We start from the raw sequence: 23,419 nt of genomic DNA on the forward strand, positions 1-23,419 counted from the left end.
GACTGACAGATCCGGGAAACGAACGCAGACAGAGCAAAGCAGAGTAGATCCGAGCAGAACAGAGCAAAGCAGAGTAGATCCGAGCAGAACAGAGCAAAGCAGAGTAGATCCGAGCAGAACAGAGCAGCAATGGTCCAACTGTGGGGGGACCTAGGAAAAATTAATTAGCCACCATTTTAAATAAAACTAACAAACTATTGCTTAGATGAGCGTTAGTTTCCTACCTGCCGATCCAAACACGCACACACACACTCGCAGAAGGAGGAAGAGAAGGAGCGCAGCGCAGTGGCGCTTTTACCACCAGGATCTTAGTGTAGCACGCACCAGCCAGCCAGAGATTGTTACTTTTCGCTGCCAGAGTCCACAGGATGCAAGCCACACAGYGGAAGAGCAAAGACGACACACCCTGAATGAACGCCGCAGCTCCTTATATACCACGCCCACCTTAACAACCGGAACTCCTCACCTGACAACCACCTGTGTGGAATTAGGTGCATTTCTATACCACTACATAATCATGGAGATAAATGGGATATTTTGACCTAAGTTGCATATTGAAGGCATAATAAAACCATATGTGTGCTATTGTACCATTCTGATGATTCTGTTGCATTTTATGACACTCAGATGTTTCCACATGTTTGACAACACCCTACTAGTTTCTAATTTTACAACAACTGAAGGCAACTTACTCGATTGTGCTATAAAAGGGAACTATGAGCCTGGAAAAGACGTAATACCTCTTCTTTTAATAAACGAAGCAAAATTCTGACAAGTTATTCTTTCGTTCTTTTAACTGAAAAATACATAAAAGTAAACTTAAATTTAGTTTGTAATCAAGGTATATTTCAGTACATTTAATTTCAAAAAAATTGTGTTGATCAAAATGAATGTTGCATCATTAGTGGAAAAAGTTTGAAATTATGTTTTATGGTATCAATACTTTAGCTCACAAAAGTCTTGGTTTTAAGCACGGACATGTACACTTTCAGGATTCGCTGCACGAGTTTCACTGTGTCTTATTTGCATTATATATGTTTATCAGTAAAGCTCTACGTGTTAGCAAATCACAATTAAGACTTAAAAAGAAAGCTCACTTTTGAGTTTTTGTTTCTGTTTTGCAACAAAAAGCAGATGGTGTATCGTCTTTTTTTCTTGGAGCGCAAACTGAGCACTAAATACAAAATATAAAAGCGTGCAGAAACACATAAAGACTGGAGAAACCTTGAGCCAACACAGGTTTGGCTCCTAAATTTACCGCCTCATTAGCTGTGAAACTGGAATTTCATTAGTGTGTGCCTCGTGACATATTACTGGGCCGATATGGGGGCTGTGGGTGTGAGATTGAATCGTAACCTATCTTAACTTTGCCACAGTGTTATACAGGTAATTCCCCAACATTGGCCTACGTTTAATTTATCACCGAGTGCTGCTGTGTCAAAGCTCAAAGATACGAGCTCAGGATATGGCTATATGTGTGCATGTTCTCCAGGGATGCTGGGAAATTACCTTTGACAGATTATAATACCACGATTTAAACCTCTAACACGCTGTGTGTTCGTCTTTGTCCTTCTTTTCACTCATCGTGTTTGCACACCCCTACATGACAATCAGGTCAAGGCAGCAACTGTAGGAGGCAAAGTTCGGCAAGGCTATTTGACAGAAGGTTAGAATACCAAGTCCAGAACACATAGGAGGTAGTCAAATGTTGAATCTACCCCATCTCTGGAAAGCACTGCTATATCCAGTCATACTCAGATGGAAGAGATGACACATGGAGGCTTCTGCGCATTCTGCAAAGAAATTAAACATTTTCAAGGCCAGATCCAGCAAGGTGAAAACTTTTGTTGCGAGCTTGTAGCAACGTGAATGGCTGAATCCGGCAGTAAAGCAATCAGCAGAAAACAAAGTGACAGTTTAAAACCAAAGGAGCTCTTTTGAAGGTGTGGTAGCATTAGTCTTGAGATGTGTGACAAGCAGCACAGCCTTCAAAATACAGAAATTTGGGAAAGTACGTCAAGAGAGAATTGGTATCGGGTGACATCAGTCATCTATCTTATCACCACTGCTGGTACATTTCTGGAAAAAAAAAAAAAAGGTTGCATCTCCTGCGGAGAACTGCTGGCCACAAAAATGTCTCCCTGTGGGAAATAAGCAGCCTTGTACAGGAGATGCAGAATCCGAACACGAGAACAAACAGCACTCAAATAAATTAAGTTAGCCTGAGAAAAGATAAGGTTTTTCACACCCCGGTGTCCTTGTTTCTAAATGATGACAGCGTATTTACAGCAAGAATAGATAGTACACGCTGTTAATAACAGAAAATAGTGTTTTCTAAATCTCTCTCTCTGAGCTTTACATTCTAAATGTGGAGGAACAAAAACTGGGCAGGAAGAATCTGGTATGCTCATCTCTGATGTAAAACTTACACTCCGTATTTATTTTTAAGCATTCTTCTCTACCTGATAACTTAAACTGGTTCTATCATAAATACATTTTTTTCTTCAACATTTAAAATGCATAAAGCTTCAGCAAATCTTCTGACAATTAAAAGCAAACTCGGAGTTTGTTTTTCTTTTCTCAAAGATTGAGCAAGTGGAAGCTGTTGAGATCAAACTGTAAAGCTAAAATGAGCTTTTCTTACTTCTATAAGGAAGCCATCTTTAATTACAAGAGCTAGGGGCGAAAAGGTCTCAAATCGAATGAGAAACACAAGGTCGTAAAGATGCAAATATCGTAATGAAGAGATTTAATGTTTTACCTGTCTATTAACTAGACAAACTCATTGATTGAGATATTTCAGGCATTAGGATTTGTCACAAAATGGTGAAAAGCAAAAACCTAACTGCAGGGAAGATGCAAGAGGCGGGTAGGTGAAAATGAACCATCTTACGTAAAAAGGGAAAATAGCCACGCAGTAAAACAAGTTTGTGGGAATAATCAAATTATCCGACACTGAATGAGAAACCTAAATAATATTTATGATGGGCAGATTAAATTTTAAACAGGTGAGTTTGAAACTCACAAAATTATTGTATTAAATATATGGGATTGATTCAATTGAAACTTGGATTTCTACATAAAGTAACAAGAATTGGACATGTCTGTCTTGTGAAACGCCTTTATTAAGATGGCATAAATTGTGAATTATAGAAATAATCCTATAACTGTATTTACAGAGACAGCAGAAGTAAAACAAAATGTGTACTGCTGTTCTGAGAAAACAGGCAAACATGCACTGGTTAAAACAGCGAAGGAGGATAATCATGGCTAAGGCCATTGTTCTCAATGCGTTAATTGTTTTAACCTTTACTTACCAGGGTGAGGTTTGCTTACACACACACACTACCGCATGCAGGAGCTGCCAGCTGGAAGCCGCTCCCTGTCATTCTCAAAGCAATTAGCTGCTCTGCTAGGCCTTTTGATGGTGCGGCGTAGGGCTCACCAGCGATTTGGCTCTCTAAGTTCAAGGTTCATCTTTCATCTTCTAATTTATATCCCAGATGTGATATGACCACATTTTAAATTCATGCAGTTCTAGTATTTTGGCTATGCTTTTTGTACTAAATCGTTAATTAAATACTTTCCCTTTTGATTGTTGAAATAGAAGTGGTTCATTCAATGTTTTTTTTTTTTTTTTTTTTTTTTACTGGAAAACATTTCACAGCCGTTGCATCAGGACCTTGGATTTTAAGCCAGTGTGTTCAAGTTGTACACATGTGAAATTTATGTTTGAGTGGTAAGAGTACATGTCTCTTCAAATAATAGCCTGGGCAGAGACAGAACCACAGAAAAGTAACTGTTGCTTTTCAAGGGTTGCAAATGTATTTCACAGCGTGTACAGAGTACAAGAGCAAAAGAAGTCATAAAAAAAAAAATGTATTCAGAAAAAATGACCTCTGTTTGGCTCTCCTGGTGCTACTCCCCTTCTCGCAGCAATGAAAAGCACAGACATTCACACACACACACGCACACGCACACACGCACACACGCACACACACATGCGGCTACGCATGGCCGACTGGTGTTGCTGATGTTGGCACATTTGTGCTACGGGACAAGAGCTGCTTCATTGGCACTGATTACTGCTTTATCCCTCTCCTGCAAACATCAGCCAACATCACCCAGCATACCAATGGACCGGACGAGGCACAGACACGGGGGGGGGGAGGAGAAGGGGCGAAGGAGAAGGTTAGTTACATTCACTTCAGCTCATGAGGGCAAAATGCCAAAACACTTCACATCGATACCTCCTGCGATATGTACGCATTAAATTCATCACTCTGAGAGCCAGGTGTCTGTTGTTGTTGTTGAATATCGATTTAAGATGAATCTCTTCAGAGGGAATTTGTGTATGCTGGATGAAATTGGTAAATCTATTAATGAATGAATGTATTAGAACACAGGTAAGGAAATTGCACATTTTTAAACTTTTGTGAGAAAGATATTCGAGTTCAGTTTTTAGATTTGTCGTTTTAATCGGCTTTTATCGACAGTCGTTTTCTTATTTTGTGATTGCAGTAAATGTGATGATAGTGTTACTGGCTTTACTACAAAAAGACATGATGCAGCATTTCTACCTTTATGCATGCAGAGTTTCTCAAATGGAACAACTCTGTTTTTTTGTTTGTTTTTTTTTAGAAAAAGAAGTGGAGAAGAGTTGAATCAGTGAAGCTTAGCATTCAGGGCCACGTCGATGGGCTTCACATGTGTCAAATGACGGTTTTCTGAATGAGTCACAACCCACAGTCTGAGGAGGGCTGATAAGACCTGATTGAAGACACTGCCTTTCAGAGAGCCACAAAGCTGAAGCAAAACACAGGACTCAGACATAGACGAACTTCAACAGACATCAGACTCAAGAGGTATCAGGAAAAATCAAGACAAGTCGTGTAAACATAACACCGTTGTTAAAAATTGGGGAAAATCTCTAATTCTGGAATAAGCACAAGAAATTCAAACGTACTATCAAATTCGTGATGAAAAACACAGGAATCCCAGACATATATTGTGCGGTAATCATCGTTCAAAAACAGCCAGCATAAGACAAAGGAAGCAATAAATCATGGCAAGAGTATTGGTTCTGTTTGGAGAAACATGGAGGGAGATTTCTGGAGCCAATCTTACACAAAACACTTTTTTGCCAATTCAATTCTTCAGACTGGCTACAGAATTGTTTCGCAACCAAACTATTCCAAATGTCTTCCCCCTGCAGACTCACGAGGGACAGATTGATGCCATATGTGGCAGGTTGGATGTAAACCAGGCCAGTAAAAAGACTTGAATGGAAACGTGTTACTGCAAGTGTCTGCTAAAGCTGTTATGATCCAAAACATCAAATTTATGGTGACAAGTTTTTTACCATCTCCAAACCCAGGACCACCCCCCGCCCCCCTCTTCCCTCCCTCCCCCTTTGGCAATTTTAACTCGCAGTGAGACACAGCATTTCCAAATGTCCCTCATTCTCATGCTTGGGAAAAACAGATGCTTGGACACGATGCCAAGCATTTTCTGTTTATAGCACAATTCATATGCTGGGGAGGCTCGATTGATTTCCATCAAGAATTGTATTGATCTGGTTGTTTATGCTGTAATTTGGGCCCGTGTTCAACGTTTTTATGAAACTCAAAATGAAAGGAGCTGACACAAAGAATAACCAAAACAAAAAGGAAATCCTAAATCATGTTGTTGGGAAATTAAGATGGCTATTAAAAAAAATAAGAAAAAAAGACCCTAAGACTAACAAACAGATGATGTGCTCTGTTAAAAGATGCAAGCCTGCGTGTAAAATGGACAAGCAGACTGAATTTCCACAAATTCATGTGGATGCATGTGAATGAATCTACCTATGTTTACGCAATGGTGAAATAAATTAGAAATAAATGATAGCTTCTGCTTGGCACTGTTTAACAGCTTTGTTTTCACTGTTTATGTTGTTAAACGCATAATGGTGTCTGCACATCAGCTGCTGGTTCCCCTCTGTGTTTGTTTCTGTTCTCACATGAATATCAAGGTCTGAGTTTAACCTCAGTGCCGTAATACTTCCTATTCAGATGTTCTAGTAGCTAAATCAGAGTCTAAATTCTTGATAAAAAGAACTTCACACTTTAAAGTAATCAGTACTGTGTAGCCTCAGACATCTGAACGAGGATCTGGAAATGTAATCACATCCAACTCAAATAGTTTTCTGATGCAACAGTATGAATATTTATGTTATCATGCACAGTGATCAGGCTCACACCAAACCTTTATTTAATGGCTTTGAACCCTGTAGCCCTTTCACTAAGGTTTGATGCACAGTTTACGGCACGGAGAGTGGCGCCCCATTATGAAGCACAAATTACGGCAACGAAGACCCCGGACTGTCAAGCAACTGAAGTTGTGCGTCAAGCAAGGATGGGAAAGAATACCACCTGCAAAGCTTCAACAATTAGAGTTTCCAAATGCATGTCGACTGTTATTCAAAGGAAAGATGATGTAACACATTGTTAAACATGCCTATGTCCCAATTTATTTTGGAACGTGTCGGAAGCATCAAAATTCAAATAAGTGAATATTTGCAACTAAAAAAAAAAGTATACAGTTTAAAGAAATATCTTGGCTTTGTAGTGAATTTGACTGACTATAGATTGGAAAGAATTAGCAAATTATTGTATCCTGTTTATGTTTTTCACAATTTCCCAACTTCACCGGAATTGGGGTTGTAATCTCTTGCAGCAGGACGGAAGCCGATCGATTCAAAACAGAGTCAGACTTACTTGAAGTCTCTTGCTAGTAATTTATTAATCCCCCATCTATATGGCTTTTGCATCTACAAAGCCCTCACTCACACACTCGTGGTCATGAATTATATGGTGGGATTTTTACATGGCATCCTGACGTCTAATGTTTACCAAAGAGCATAAATTCCGTGAGGCTTCGGTTCAGATTTTGTTTGTAATCAGCGTGAAAACTAATAATTTCATTACAACTCCAATTCACGTTTCAACAAGTAGAACTCTGTTTGCTGAATTATTACATGCGGATCCACAGGGCAAAAACATAACATACAGGAACCCTCATCCAAAATGTTACTCTGGTCCTCTAGCATTTACATAATAGTCCATGTCACAGAGGAAAAACGCATAGCAATATTTGATGCCGCTGTATTGTTTTGCAGGCTCACAGCCAGGCTGTTCTGCTGACTGTTATGTTTGGATCCTCACCAAATAGATCACAGAGCCACTCTATACACCAAGCAATCGTCTCCAACAGCTCTGAAATCACTATGGCCAAGTGCAGTAATATTTCTGTCTGACACTGCTCGGCGGCCGACCCTGCTCTTTGACCTCCGCACAAAAGATACAAGCAGGAGGATTATTTTTTCCCGCAGGAATCAATAGAGTATCACAAAAAAAAAAAAGAGCTTACAGTGGAATTTCGTGTTAAGTATGGGGTTTCTATAGAGGGGAAACCCAGAGGAAACTGGGTATTTTTCTTATGATAATAACCTAAAATTTCCACTTGCATAAAACATTTTTACAACAATGAGATTATGCAGCTCTCAGAGATTTGCATTCCATGTGTTCTTCAGTGCAGGGAGCTCAAACACAAAACAGGTACACACAAAGAGCAGAAAATCTGTCTTCAGTGCTCTATTTTGCACCAAAGCAAAGAAAATACATGGTCTTGTGCCCCAAGGATTTATAACTATGCACTGTGCTATATTCTCTCAAAGTACACACCCATACTGTGCCTATTCACTGTTCTTTTCATGAACTTTTTTACATTCTGCCTCGTTAGAACCACAAACCAACTTTTTTAAAAAAAATTTTATTGCGATTAATGTGACGGAACAACACAATCTGAAGTGGTAGGAAAATGAATACTGTTTAATGCTTATCATAAAATTGTACACACCTTGAGACCGAAGCCATTGCACACTGTTCTCTAAAGATGTACTCAGACTCGGTTAGAATGGATAAAAAATTTCAATTTGAACTCATGCAACATATTCAGGCTTTTACTTTGATTAGGCCATTCTATCACATGGATATACTCAAGAAAAATCACTCCACCGTAGCTCTGACTGACTCATTTTATGGCGCCTAACAGTATTTATGCTCTGATCAGCCTCAGAAAAAAGTTTCCCCACAGCATAATGCTGTCACCACCATGTTTCAAGGTAGCATGCTAAAGGGGACCAAACTAAACATTCCTGCTTTTTTAGAAGCTCTCAGACTGATTTTGGACTGATTTGGGATTCTCTGGTATGAGAGGTTGCTGTTCAGCTGCAAGAACAAAAGAAAAGACAGACATGCATCTTTAGATGTTTATTAGCCAATTTATTGGTCGCATGTGAGACAGACAGAGATGTTAATCTGTTAGGATGTAAATCTGTAAATAATTGACAGCGTGCATGCATGTGTGTGTCAGACAGTTTTATTTGCATTGCACAGTAGAGTAGATGATTTAGTTAGTAATTAGGGAATAGAGACGTATCCAATTATTGGTGTTGTGAAATATCACTCTGTCTCGATAGTTATTCCACCACTGTCTGCAACCTGCCTTATTACGCCCGATATGATTAGCTAAGTGTGCGAGGAGACACGGAAAAGAAACTGCAGTAGAAATAAAAGGGAATAAGTTGAGTAGAAAGTGTGTATGTTTGTGTGTGTCCAGGGAAGTTAGTATCCTCAAAGGTAACTAATTTCTGTTCATTGTAGATTACAGGTGGCAGGAGCACAGAGGAAGAGCTGCAGCCAAAGCCATTTACTGGTGGTCCCGTGACACAATGCGTGTGGGGCTGCCATGAAAAATCTTATTTACTACCCAGTGTGTTTCTCTCACTCTCAGTCGGAGTTAAAGTGCACTGATACACACAAAGGGCATCATACATCATAAATGAATCACAGAGCCTTGCTTTTATGGTTGTAAAAAAAAAAAAAAGGCAATCGCTCACATACATGCACTCCTGCTCTCAGGTTTGCAGCTGTAAACAAAAAGGAGGACATGCAAACGGCCACGTGGAAATCTGACTCTGTCCTTTTGCTCTGCGTGGGCACATGTGCAGGCACAATCATATCTCACTTAGTGGAGAAAAAGCCTCCCGCTTGCTTTGCTTGTCACTGATGGAAACAAAGACCAGGGGCAGCTGAAAGCTGCTATCTCCAACCATCTGGGAGAGAAAGAAAGAAAAAAAAGACAGCAGCAACTCCTCACAGCTCTCCAGATGCTGCCAGAAGAAGAAGAAGAAGAAGAAAAAAAGAGATGAACAGATTTTGAAGACTGGAGTGTGAAGAGGAAATATTATGTTCATTGAGAGGGGTCTAATATAAATGCTAAGATGGCTATCTGCTGTGGGCAGTAGTGATGAAAAGAGAGACATCACTTCAGAGAGAAGATGGCATAAGTATACTCACATTCATCTTGCAAAAGAAGAAAAAAAAACAGTAAGTATTCAATATATTATGCATGCAAAAGTGAGTCACGCGCTGCACTGTGATGCACACTTCATTTCAACTTTATTTTGGTTCTCAGGCACAACATCAGTGGAGAGTAATATCACAGCTTTTTGAACAAACCATCCTGCGGAGTCCTTTGTTTTATTTCTCTCTTGCTGTCAGAAAACACACCTGCAGGGATCCCTCCCTACACCAGATCACAACCCTCATATGGTGACAGATGTCAGTGAGTCTGCTGCCTGGTGAAAAAAAATATATTTACAGGCCACTCATGGGAAGTAGAGGGTGGAAGCTGCTCGTGTGTCACAAAAGGTGCTGGCAGGTTACAGTGCTGCTCGCTAACCACTTCAAATCTCATCATGTTACAAACACAAAACTTACACGCATTTTAATGGGATTTTATTTGATACAAAAACACAAAGTTGTGCGTAAGTGTAAAAAGAGGAATTTTTGTATTTGTATACATTTTGTATTTCTTTCCAAAGACACCCTTACTGCAACGGTAGCTCCAAAAATCTTTCAAGGTAAATATATCTCTGTTGCCATTTTCTTCCTCTGTGTTAATTAAAAATTTTTGTCTCTCACATTTTTTTCCTCCAGGACTTCCTTTTATTATTTTTTCATCTTCTGATCAGCTCTTATATCTCTGTGTAGACGTAAAACAAAAACAAAATCTTAAACCATGCATGCTTTTCTTTTATTTTACAACCAAACTCTACTTTGCGTTGATCGATCCCAAGAAAAAACTCTAAATAACATTTTGAAAGATTCTTGCTGTAGCTTGTAAGAAAAATCATTTTTTATAAATAGAAAACAATAAAAAGTTTAGCTGGTAAATGTTCTGCAGCGCACTGTATTTACCAAACGCTGTCCTAACTGCTCGTTGTGAGATAATGTCGCATCTTATCTCGCCTGAATGGGAGCCCTCACCGAAGTTGCGCGGGGGAACTCTGCTGATCATAAAGAATAGCACAGCTCACTGAAAACAAAAACACCACACCACAGTAACAGCCGTCCGTCGCCGCCAGCCGCCTCTGAGCACACCTGATTGGCTCTGGTGACTGACTGGCAGACTCTCGGAGGGCTTTCATTGGTCCGGAGGTAACAGGACACCGTGAAAGAGCTCCACTGAGGGCGGAGCGCGTCGGAGGAGGCGGAGCTCTCCGTGGTACTTAAATGGAGTTGGTGCCTGAAAGATGTGAAGTACGAGCTTCGCACTGCAGCCGGAGCGCCCGGTGCGTGCTGCAAAACACCGAAGGAGAAGCGAGAGAAGAAAGAGGGGAAAGAAAGAGACAGCAGGAGAGCAGAGGACTGAGCAGCCCTCTGTACTCATGGATCATAAGGATATCTAATCATTCGCCCTCGGGAGCGCACAGGTATCCTGTTTTTATCCTGCTTTCTACGTTTACTGCTGTGCGTAAAGATTGGCCTTTATAAGAAGTGGATCGTAGTTTTTTTTTTATGCTGCAGCTGCCTGTTTGTTTGGTTTTCTTACATTCCATCAGACGTAGTGCTTTACGACTTGAGTGTGAGGAAGCAAGGGGCAGTGGATCATTGATTGACTCAGTAATATGACACCTTTTACCCCCGTGCGCACTGATCCTCGCTGGTTTTGGGGTGTTTTCTTAGAATAGCTGCAATCGATTTTGTGCGTAAAAGCCATTGTTTCTGTGAACGGTGGTGTTTTCATGCTTTCCATGTTGTCAATGTCACTCCCAGACACCGCAGTCCATGCCTCTGCCTTGCCGGGTCATTGATGGGAAACCAACTGGATCGGATCACCCACCTCAACTACAGCGAGCTGCCCACGGGGGATCCGTCCGGGCTGGAGAAGGACGAGCTTCGGGTCGGCGTCGCCTACTTCTTCTCTGACGAAGAGGAGGAGGTGGACGACCGCACTCCGTCCGACTGCGGCTTCACCAAGGACCACAGCCCGGCCGAGGAGGGACCCTTCTCGGTCAGTGAGGTGGAGTACTCGGCGTTCTGCTCCCAGGAATGCATCTTCTCCAAGCTGCGGGAAAACGAGGACCTGAACGTGTACTCGGCCAAAACTTTGCTGACTATGTGCAAGCCGGGGGATCTGCTGGAGCTGGTGGCCACCGCGCAAGCCCCCCACTGGGTCATTTACCAGCGTGACGACCAAGTTATTCACCTGCACAAGGGCGAAATCCGCAGGGACAGCCTGCTGGAGATCAGCAACGGTCGACACGGAAGAATAGTCAACAATCGGTACCGGTTCCGGCCGCTTCCTCCGGACCTGGTGATGCAGAACGCTTCGGGACACCTAGCGCTGAGGAGTGAGGAGATTTGTTGGACCAACTCTGAAAGTTTCGCTGCCTGGTGCCGCTTCGGGAAACGGGAATTCAAAGCAGGCGGGGAGGTGCACTCTGCGGAGCAGCAGTATTTCCTCAAAGTGCACCTGTCCGGCAGCGGGGTGCACACTCTGGTCTTTCGGAGTCTGGAGGACATGATCCGCGAGCGGCGGAGAGTGGACGCCAGTGGAATTCTTAAGGAGCTCTCTTTGGTGACCGGAGACAAGGACTGATCAGGAATTCCGTTTGATATCCTCCACCTCCAGTCACCGAGGCGCATGGACGCACGCTTTACTGGCGCACACACTAAACAGGACCCTCACACATACGCATACAATTAAGTTCCGCCAGAAGCGCACGTATGAAGAAGGACCTGTTGTTTTGGGACTGGCTGTTCGTTTAGGACGGACCCCGACATGCACTGTGGATTTCCCAATAAAATGGAGAGTACTGAGAAACGAGGGAGCGCGGCCATATGAACAGACAACGCCCCGCATGGTTAGGACGCGTGCTGAGTGGCGCACACGATTTCTAATCAACCCCATTAACACAGAACAAGCAAAATCACCTTTACACGGCGCACACGACTCGGTTTGATTTCTTTGATTTCCGGGGGTGGGGGGCAAAAAAAAAAAAAAAAAAAAAAAGAAAAGGAAAAAAAAAGTGGATTCGGCTCCTTTCTTCTCTGCAGCAGCAGAGCAGACCGGCAGAGGGAGGGCAATGGGTGTAGATGGGATCTGGGGATGTCTCTCGGAGGTCTCCCTTCTATTTTTTTACTGTTAGCTTTACGACCACGACAGACCAGAACGACACGGACTCCAGCCACTTAATGGTTCATAGACCTCTGAAAGCCTGAGCTGGTTGCAACAGTTGCCTAAACAAAGCGTCTTGGCTTGACCAAGCTCCTCTTTTTTGCCATATTGTTCTCTCCACAATGCTGTCATCTCGCTCACAGCACTGGATGTATGTGTAAATTGTATTCATACATTGGTTTTAAAATTTGAGTCCCTTATTTTTGTATTTAAGTTTAGTGGATTTATCTCTTTTTTTTGGTTCAAATAAATGAAGGTTGAAATATGAAAACAATATAGATATTGACTTGGTCTGTTAGGTCTTGTTTGGCTGCACACTCACATCAACAGTGTTGCTCTCCTCATTTGTGTTCACACAAAGCTGTGAAATATTCATGCTCAGATACCTCCTGACCTCTCTCAAACCAAACACACTTCACACACCTTTGTAGTAATCTGTATGAAGCAGAAAACATAAATCGGTGATCTTGCAGCTTGTGCTGACTGCTTACAACCAATTCCTTAAAGGCCTTTCATAACTCGTGCACTGATCTGTCTTAATTAGGATTTCGCAGCCTCCCATGCATCTCTGTGCACATAGTTGACGTCACCAGAGTGCACAAAATGTCACAGTCTTTATCTTTAAGCAACACAGCTGCTTATTTATATCGATCAGCTTCCGTGATTGTAGGAAGATGGCTTTGTTTTCCTGTCTTTTTTTTTTTTTTTTTTTTTTTWGGGTTGGATCAATCACCTCATCAGACACTCATATTTGTTCTTGTGATACTTACATTTTTTCTTTAATGTGAATTGAAAGGGCAAGGAAGCACACATTTGAAGGTGCTTTGCCATGATGTGTGCATTTGTTGAGACATTAGAACGTCTGTAAAAGATCGTATGGAACAGCAGAGCTGGTTTAATTGAGTTCTCAATGGACAAATATTTTGGGTTGTTGACGAGAGAGCTGCGGACGGTTTGTTTTAAGTCAACAGAGGTTGAGGCAGCTTGTGTGCACCAACAGCAAAGCTGGATTAATGAATATATACGTAAAGCACTGACATCCTGAATCTTGAATCTGATTTGTGTGGTAAGGTTTGAACATTGACTAGGGTAGTTTGTATTAGTAAAATACAAACTACTAAAGCTATGAGCCTGTGCATAAACTTTAAGAAGATGGGTTCAATAATTATTAACTCTTCGATTGTATTCAGTAGCATTTCTTCATAGTGTGACTCGGGTTGCTGCTGTGTCAGGGGGGAGAAATGAGCTTAAAAACAAAACAACAAAAACGTAGCTCTCAATTACAAACCAAAAGATTTCCCAACGCTCCTCGTCATGAAAAGAAGAAACTGTGGAGGTACAGAGATTCTGTACCTCGAAGCAACCTGCCTTTGAAAAACCCTCCACCTACATACCCATTTAATTTTGCCTCAAATTATTGCAACTGTGAATCAATATCAACTTCAGTGTCAGCACATAGCAAATGACTTCTATGCCATTCCCATTGACTTGATTTCCCAATAAGCACAAGAAAAAAAAAACCTTCAGGGTTGAGTCCAGTTTATTTAGCACATTCCAGCAACAAGGTAGTTCAAAGTGCTTTACATAATGTAACACCCAGTTTTGAAATTACCAATAAATATTATATAATGTCACCAACGCTTAGAGCTGAAGGAGCGTATTACCTAGTCTGGCACTCAGGGATGAACTGCAACTGTTTTTATTGACTTCCCACTAAGCACATGGACACATGATTCTCATTTATTATCTTTCTTCTTATAATCATCTATTTCTTCTATCCTTTGTTTTTGTAGCTGTTTTAGCCAACACCAACAAAAATACATCCACATATTTATAATTATAATTTTTATGTGAACTATAATAATGGTTTCAAGCTTGAAAAGATGAGATTTTTTTTTCCTTTACAAACTTGAGTTGCTGTTGCCAAACACGAAATCCACCCTTTTGCTGCTGCTTTAGTCCTTTTGCTCTTGCCATATTCCCTAGTGATGACTGTTCTGCCTGTTCAGTACATGTTGAACAGGCTGAGGTTGCCTCAGGTGAGTGATTTTGTTTTATTTATTTTTTTCTTAGCGTTCGTGTTTATGTGTTTGAGAGAAAGTGAGAAAAGGAGAGCATGTCAGACTTCCCTTGTGAGTTTGATAAATCAGGGTACTGGGGCAGCCAATGTTACTTTGCTGTTTGTGGCGTGTGACTAATAGGACTCGGAGAAAGATGAACATGTGCATTTGTGTGCACACCACCAAAGTCAGCTTGAGGAGAGACACGGTTTGTATGTGGACGCCTTAGATTCAGTTCTCTATATACATGTAGCATTATAGTGAAAAAGCTGCTTAGCAAAGCTGCGACTGTGAGGTTGTCTTAACAAGCACTGGCGACTTGCTGTTTGTGAACATTTACCAGCCATATGCTGCGTGCATGTGCTACGTAGCCACAGAGATATTCGCCTTTGTTTCTATCAGCAACAGTGTGGAAGTAGCCGCTGTTACTAGGGAAACTCCAGACACTGGCGTACAGTACATCCACCGAGCTCTCTGCACGCTCCTGAGTGTCACTGCGCAAATGCTTCACAGCCAAAAGCTACTGTAGCTGTCAGCCTTAACAACCACTCATGTAAGACATATGACATTCAAATTTCTCTCTCTCACACACACACACACATACACACACACACCCCCACACACACACACACACGCACGCACACACACACACAAACACACACGCACGCACATATGCATATGCATGGCAGTGTTTCCTTTGGGGACCAGCTATTGTTCCTTTGGCACTGTGGTGTTTAATTTACCCCGAGAATTGTTTTCTGCCTGTATCTGGACAACGAGGACTGAGCCTTCTGCCAGCTAAATCAGTGGTCTCAGAGGAGATGTTGTGGGGAGGAGGGAACATGAGAGGACAGTGTGCCTGCATGATACCTTTAAGGGGATCTCCCTCCAATCTAGATACAGGGCCCTCCCAGCGGAGTGCTTTTTTTTTTTTTTTCCAGTCTTTATTCTCAACGACGGGTATTACTCCACAACAGCACAGCTGGCGGTAAAAACGAGGCAGTTGCAAATGGGCCGCATGCTGCTAAAATGTTAGTGACAGCAGTTTATACCTCTAAACATCTGTTGTGAAACGCTTCATCCATCACCTGGAGTATATCTGCATTTGAACCCACACCTACACGTTGGCATTTAAATCTGATCGCGCGCTGCACCGCATTTGTAAATTGAATGACATCCCCATTAAGGCCTGTTATCTGTGCTCTCAAAGCGTCACTGCTGCCAAAGAGAGAGTAAACTCATAAAAGGTCTGTGTATTCTGCATTGTAGGTGTTTTTTTTTTTTACAGCAGTGATTCCCAAAGTGAGGGATGGGGATGTGAAGGTAAGGTGAGTTTATTTTAGCTGCACTCATAAAAAGTTAGTTCAAGGTGCTATAAAGGAAAAGAAACAAGAGGAGGAAAGAAAATACCTTAAAGAGTCAGAACTTTAAAAGAATGATAATATAACAAAAATAACATTAAAATTGAGTAATAAAATCATCTTTGACGTTTTTTGCAGCAATCAGGCCTCATGTGAAGGAGACAACAGTCTGTGCCCATCTCAGGTTTTCTGGGAGTAGGCTTCACAGCCCAGGCAAGGCAATTTTATTTGTACAGCACATTTTAAGCAACCCGGCAATTCAAAGTGCTTCACATGATTAGAAGAAAAAGCAAAACAACTAACAAGCTGCTACAGATTAAAATGTTCCAAATTTGCTGAGATTAATCAAAGGTAGCTCTAAACAGGCAGGTGTTCATTGATTTAAAGGAACTCAGTGGTTTTGCAGTTTTCTCTAAGTTCTTTTCTAGATTAGTGAAGTATGAAAACTGAATATTGGTTCTCCATGTTTGATTCTAGTTCTGTGGATGCTACTCGAAAGAGAAGACCTGAGTGGTTGGAAGGTTGATACAACAATAATGACAGGTCTTTGGTGTGTTTTGGTGCTAAAGCACTCCACGATTTCTAAACTAAGAAGCATTTTAAAGCTTGTTCTCTGAGTTGCAGGGAGCCAGTGTAAGGGCTTTCAAATTGGGGTGATGGGCTCTAACTTACTGGTTTTAGTGAGAAAGCGGAGCAGCAGCATTTTGAATCAGCTGCAGCTGTCTGATTGATTTTTTTTTTTTTTTTTTAGGCAGACCTGTGAAAACATCATTGCTGTAATCCATGCAACTAAAGATAAGCACATGGATGAGTTTCTCTAGATCTTGCTGCAGCATTAGTAGTCCTTCTTCATGTGTTAGGAGGCCGACTTTGTAATCGCATTTGTGTGTCTCTGACAAGTCAGGTCTGGGTTCATCACTACACCCAGAGCACTTTGTTTATAGCTCAGTTCCTTCACACTCACTAAATGCGACTCTGACTGTGAGGGGCAGGGCTTGACCAAAGGTTGAGGGGTCTTAAGCAGAACTGAATTTGAGGTTAAGAACATTGCCACCACTTTTTAATTTTACACCAAATTAGACAAAGAACTCACTAACTCTGTTCCCAAATCCCACAGTTCTCAACTTCAGCTGCAATATTGAGATGGTAGGGTCTGAATTTGCTGTTGAAAGTATTAAAACGTGGATCCATCCTGTGTTTTTTCAAAGCTTCAGACTGTTAGTGGTTGTGCTATGATGCAGCTGATAAGTTCTTTGTAAACTCTGTCTACCTTAAAACCAATTGAAAACTGTTTAAACACCAAATCCATTCTGAGTATTTTTGCTGACTCTGTTCATCTCTTTATGTCCGCTATCTCCTGATTGCTACTTTCACCACAATATATTTTAAGACAGATTTGGCGATATCTGGGAGACATGAGTACGCTTAATAAGGCGAGCTTCAAGGCAATAGCAGATAGTAATGTTTGCTGAGATGTATTTGTGAACAAACCAAGCTCAAACACAAAGAAGAGATCAAACTTGTGAGAGTCAGATTGAGACATCATGAAATAATGATTATTCTTTGCACTTTTACAAAGTAAACATGCTCATTTCTGTAAATCTTAAATATAAATTAGAAACAATTTGAAGTCTTTGAATCTAGATAGACTTCAAATACAGATGTATTGAAACCATCAAATCAAACTTAGCAGTATTGTTATAACCAATATAAAATTTTATCTCTATAGTCTTAAACTTGAAGGCCCTTGATGGTTTGGAGTCCCGAAATGATTTGCTTCGCCTTGGGCTGGGTCTGGATAATTCATCTGATCAGCAGCTTTAAACTGTATTAATATCCAGGATTCAGAACTTACGAGCTTATAAACAAGATGTTAAAATCTAACCTTTTGCAATCAGGGTGTTGCAGTGCAGATTTAAATGCTGGTGTAATGATATCAATTTCCTGGTGTTTGTCGGGAATTAACCAGCTGCATTTTTAATGAACTGGAGCTGCCTGAAAGAGATTTTCTGCAAAGACAAGTACTTTTATCTAACCTACTGTAATTAAAAGTTCTTTTTGTTGTATTTTACCAGAAAACCCTTCATCCTGGCAACATTTGAAAGTCGTAGTGTGATATATTAACTAGAAGTCTAATAAATTTAAATGTTAGGTCTGAGTCTATAACAATACCCAGATTTCTTGCCTCATTACATTTATTTGAAATAAATTTATTGCAGTAAATTTATGTAGAGGCAGTTATTAGCATGATATGTGTGCTTAACTGGATACAAAAAACATTAAATTAAAAGAAAGCTGGGGCAGATATAAGGGTATATTGTCATGCAGTGAAACTTTGACTCCCGTGTCTTATATATCATGTGACATCTTACAACACCCCATAATCTGAGCCAGGAGAAGAATGTAGAAATGAAAGAAGAGAATTGACCCGTAAAGAACTTTGCATCTAACTTTTTATTGCTCTAATGTTTAATTACTAAATTACTAAAGTAATTTGAGCAAATAAGTTCTGAATAAGTTTAGTGTACCACCAGTAAGACTCGCTTTCCAATATTGTTACCTGTATTTTCTGGTCAGCTGTTGAAAATGCAACATTGAGAAACAGTAATATCAGTGAAACCAGTTTCAGAAGCATTTCTGGTATGACTTTTATTAAATACTTGTGATGTAATCTCAGTGTTTAGGTGTGGTTGGAAACATGAATGTGAATTTCACTGTCTCTCAATTTCAAAGTTCTGCACTTTTAAACCTGCAAATAGTAAAAGAAAAACATGTTTTCTTCATTTTACCAAATGAATGAATTTTATTTAGAGTAACATTGTCGTTACTCTAAATACTGCTTGTTCACTACATATGTTCATGGTTGTCTCATTTCTTATAGATTAACAAGCATTGACTATACCTGTACTTAAACTGCTCTAATTAAGTACTGCCAGTGTATTCTTCATGTCAAAGGTCTTACCTTTACACTTATAATTGATGTGTTTACTTTCTTAATAGCAGATGTCCACTGAGAATGAAAACACATCTGAGTAATGAAGTACCTATTTTTGCTCAGGATTTCAAAAATTACAAGTTTTCAAAATTGGAAACTGAAAAAGAAAAAATTGATTGATTTTGGGTTGATGGCAAGAATGGCTCAAGATCAAAACTCCTTTTGTGACTCAAGACTTCTGGCGGATTAGTGAGACTCAGGAGTGGTGGAGTTCTTAATAATGAGCACCACCATCTGCACAAAAAGCATGAGTCATCAGAATCAAATGTTTCTTTGGCTTTGCTGTTCTTGTCATGTGCTGTAATAAGTTACTAGTGCAAATAACATCTGGGCGTGGAACACAGTCTTTATGGCATTTGAAAAAAAAAAAAAATCAAAACCTATGATTAGATTGGAAACAATGACTTCAACACAAGCAAGAAAAGGTTAATTTACAGAAAAAAAAAACATTTACAGAGAAATGTTTATTGAGTAAGAGCGAGTAAAGGGTGCGGTTCATAAAATTGTAGTTTTTGTTATTTTCAACCTGGCATAACTCCGGCTAAAAAAACAAACCTCTGCTGTTTCTAACCGACACTCGGTCAGCTTGAAACTGAGAGATTAAAACAAGCCTCCAGCTCTTTACGAAAACAGGTTGTTCCACTGAAAAAGACCAGTATTCAAACCGCGCCTCGCCTGTCTTTCACTAGCAGGTGGGTCAACTGTATGCAAATAAACACTGCGCTGCGTTAACGCTGCTTTGCTCCAGTCAAATTGAAAGGTCACAACAGTGTTGAGACAAGGACAACATTTTGGGCCAACACAACATTTATTTACTTGCACAATTTTTAGAAAGGTAATATTACTTAATATTTAAAAAAAAAGGTTTATTTGATTGCATACAACCTTAAAGTACATTACCTCCATTCATATTTTTCCAAAAGAAGTTGTAAAAAAAAAAAAAGTACTTTGTTAATCTAAAACTGCTCAGTATAGGAAATAATTTTTTGAAAAGTCATATGAAAATTTTTGATTATATGTGACGCATACATTATGTTGCAATGAGTTTAGCATTTTAAAACATGTTTTAAACAAACATTTTTTTAAAGCTTTAATGAAAGCAAGAAAACTAGGTTATTAAATACAAATACTTTAAATACTTTTAGACTTCAGGAAGATTTTAATATATCATCATTTATACCTGCAGCATAAAATAAAACCTAAGAAAATATATATTTTTTCTTATTATCCACTGATTGTTTTTCACCTATTTTTTCTGCAAATTAGCTGTTGTCTAAAGTGTTAAGATCTTTTGCAAGGCAATGTGTTTTCATAAATTTCAAAACACGAGTGGAGAAAACACGTACGGGTGATAAAACACTTCCCACAGCCAATAAATGTTCTATTCTAAGGGCAGGTGTTCCAATCTCTGGCTGCTCCAGAGAGTTAAGGGACTGAACAGCCTCAGGATATTTTCTCTGCCGCAGCTGCATCGCTCTGTCCTTAGCCTTCACCCCCCATCTCTGTGAAAAGGCATCGACTGCTAAATGTCAACCGAATACAGTCAATAACAGTTTACCATTTACTCATTCTGACTACTGCTTTTACAAACGTTCAGTCACATTTGCTTCTCTTGCCACAAAACGTGAATTTAGGATTGCAGATAGCCACGTCAGATTTAGATGTTTGATTGGCCTTTGCGGTGCCATCAAGAGTGAGAATGTCTTACGCCGGCTAGCATTTCCCCTTCTTCAGAAAGCAAAAGCTTTTCGTGCATTCACAAAATGGAAATTTCTTACAAAGTGGTTTGCAGCATATTCAACATTATTGCAATACTAGTTAATTTTTCCGTAATTACATAACCGTGGTTGTTCAAAGCATATCTGTGTATAATAATGAGCTATTTGTTGCAGATTAAAAATTCATGAAAAACATGTTTTTTTTACTAAACAATTTGTTTTAGGAAACCGTGTCAGAGATTTACTGTTTTATCTGCAGCTTTTGCAGCTTTGCTGAAGCACTTGACCCTGACATGAGTGGTAAAAGGACAAATATTACAGTCTGCAATACATTGCACCAACCTTACAGCTTCATTTGTGTGGTTTTCACCCCCCTGCTAACTTCTTAACACATGAGAAGAGAAATTGCCCTGAGGCTTTGGCCCAGTGCAATCACAGTTTGATTAATGAAAGGCCTAACATAGCCCCATCTTTCCGTCTCTGTGGTTTAATCCCTCTTTAAAAAGGCACAGCAAAAGGTTACTGTAAATGTCATTATGGGCAGTTTCACAACCTTTTCACTGCCAAATGTCATCCTTTCACCATTTTATAATCCTCTGTTTCCTTCCTAAAGTATTCACGTTTGCACCGTTTCATAAAGTTCCTCTCTTAAACCTAAAAGTTGGTGTGTTGTGCACACCTTCTGAAGCAATATTCTGTTGAATTATGCACAAAAAAGAGAGCGCAGTTTGAAAACAAGCTTGGAGTCGTTTCACACACAATGTGACGTCTGATCAGGCTACTGAAGAGGTAAGAAACTGCTGGGTAATCGCAAAGTTCATGCAGATCCGCAGCATGCGTCCATGTTTACAACCACAGCTCATTCAAATGTATCAGGGTGATTAATACAAATGAATCCCATTAGTCTCGACTCTTTCCAACCTCTAGCTTTTGATGCTTTTAGTTCGTAAATTGTGCGTTAATTGAACTACGAAATGGGCAAAAGCAAGGTGGAACGTGCAACACTGACGAAAAAGTAAAGTCACCCCACACTCCTTGTTTTCACTTTTTTGTTTTTATTCCAGACTTCATTGTCAGACTAATATAACCTCCTGTATTACTGAAAAACATAGTGAAACCAACTTCACTCTATGTAAGAAAGCACTTGCCACCAATCAAAGATGACCTCAATAGTGTGAAAGGCTGGGGCCACTTAACCTATAACTTAACCATGGCTCAATAATAATTCTGTAAAGAAGGGTGGCAATAACTGGAAAGACTCATGTCCAGTTATTGCCAATGCTGGAAGTAGTTGATGTCACAATTAGTTGTTTTTGTTTTTTAGATATTGTGTCACTTTTACGGCGGATGTAATCAGACGAACACGTTCCAAGCTGTTAAGCTTTTGTCTTGTCAATCCTCATTTTGCTTTATATCTTGAGGACCATTAAAATGTTTTTTGTTTTTTTTTTAGAAAATGTGAGACAGGGATTTATTTTATTTCTCGTCATCAGTGTTTTTATAGTTAGAGCTTCCCTGTTTCTGTCCTCTCATTCATGTTGTTGAATAATGAACCTTAAATGAGGCAAGCGAGCCCTGCGGTGGGTGCATTCGATTCCATTCTGGGTTCTTTGTGAATTTCTGGATGAGTCGTCAGTTCTTGACGTACTTGGTAGAGCGGCAACTGCTGAGGAGGTTCTTCCCGGTTCATGTTTCCCCTATGGAAAATGGTTCTCACTGTGATTCACTGGCATCTATCAGTCAGCACTGTTACACTTTGCTGACTGATTGATGTGAACGACTGTCCAGATCTGTGTATGATGTATTGCTCCTCGGAATCTGTTAAATCTACTTCGTGTTGACAGGATCTGATTCAGTAGTTTCTGGATTTTGCAGCAGGAATCAGGCCTTTTGTACGACTACTAAAATTGAACTCAGCTCTCCAAAAATGTGGTTAATCACACATTTTTTTTAAATCTACCATCATTTGTACTTAACAAAATGACTGGTTACTTTTCTCTGTAGGACTCAGAGAAAAGTCCTACAGAGAACTGTAGGACAAAAGCTTTCTTTAATTAATAAAACTAACTTCATTTATGCAAGGTTATTTTTGTCTGATATCAAAATGTGTCTGATGACATCAAGGTGACAAAAAAAAAAGAAAGAAAGAATTGCAACTGTGAGCTCAATATCTCAATATCTACACCCCGACGTTTGCAGTAGATATTGAGAATGGGGCAGACAGCATGATTTACTTTCAACCAAAAAGGATAAAAGGTTTAAAAAAAGAACTGTTAATGACTATATAGATTTGACAAGCTACACTTGGAAAAGGTTTTTCATATCGTTCTCAAAGGGAGCGGTACACAATGAAATTGGATGCGTCTTTTCAAACAGGACAAACTGTACTGTGAAAATAATTTAGTTTTGTCTGAGGATATGAGGTGTTTTAGGAGAAGAGAATTTTGCTGCAGGCTGCACACAACAACTTTTGTTCAGCTAGTTACCCCTTTTCTCAATAAACCAGCATTTTCTTTCAGTCCTCGAGACCCAACGTTTTAGACTTACCTGCTTTAACACAGGTACTTTGACTTGATAGGCCTTTAACAAGTTTCTCTTGAATAGTAAATGTGCTGTGGAGTTAGTTCAATAAGTTTGTCCTCAGTCATAAAGAATGACCCTCATGTATTAACTGCTCTCCTCCACAGACAGGTTCTGTCATACGGACAGTGCATTCCA

At 40.0% G+C, this 23,419-nt stretch overlaps 1 protein-coding gene and 1 long non-coding RNA gene across 2 annotated transcripts in view; both read left to right on the forward strand.

Moving 5' to 3' along the window:
• LOC108165747 (uncharacterized) overlaps positions 1 to 5,862 on the forward strand; it is a 38,174-nt gene extending 32,312 nt beyond the window's left edge. Inside the window, exons 4-5 of the long non-coding RNA XR_001776075.1 lie at positions 4,115 to 4,191; positions 4,642 to 5,862. This is a non-coding gene — a long non-coding RNA (uncharacterized LOC108165747). The remainder of the gene's footprint in view (positions 1 to 4,114; positions 4,192 to 4,641) is intronic.
• Positions 5,863 to 10,615: 4,753 nt separating this feature from the next.
• lratd1 (LRAT domain containing 1) lies at positions 10,616 to 12,754 on the forward strand. The gene is made up of 2 exons (XM_008397999.2): positions 10,616 to 10,819; positions 11,163 to 12,754. Exons 1-2 carry the CDS (start codon positions 10,620 to 10,622, stop codon positions 11,986 to 11,988), a joined length of 1,026 nt encoding a protein of 341 aa, XP_008396221.1. The 5' UTR covers positions 10,616 to 10,619; the 3' UTR covers positions 11,989 to 12,754.
• Positions 12,755 to 23,419: the final 10,665 nt, after the last annotated feature.

This window comes from Poecilia reticulata, linkage group LG21 (assembly GCF_000633615.1).
Source record: "Poecilia reticulata strain Guanapo linkage group LG21, Guppy_female_1.0+MT, whole genome shotgun sequence".
Classification (NCBI taxonomy): Eukaryota; Metazoa; Chordata; class Actinopteri; order Cyprinodontiformes; family Poeciliidae; genus Poecilia; species Poecilia reticulata.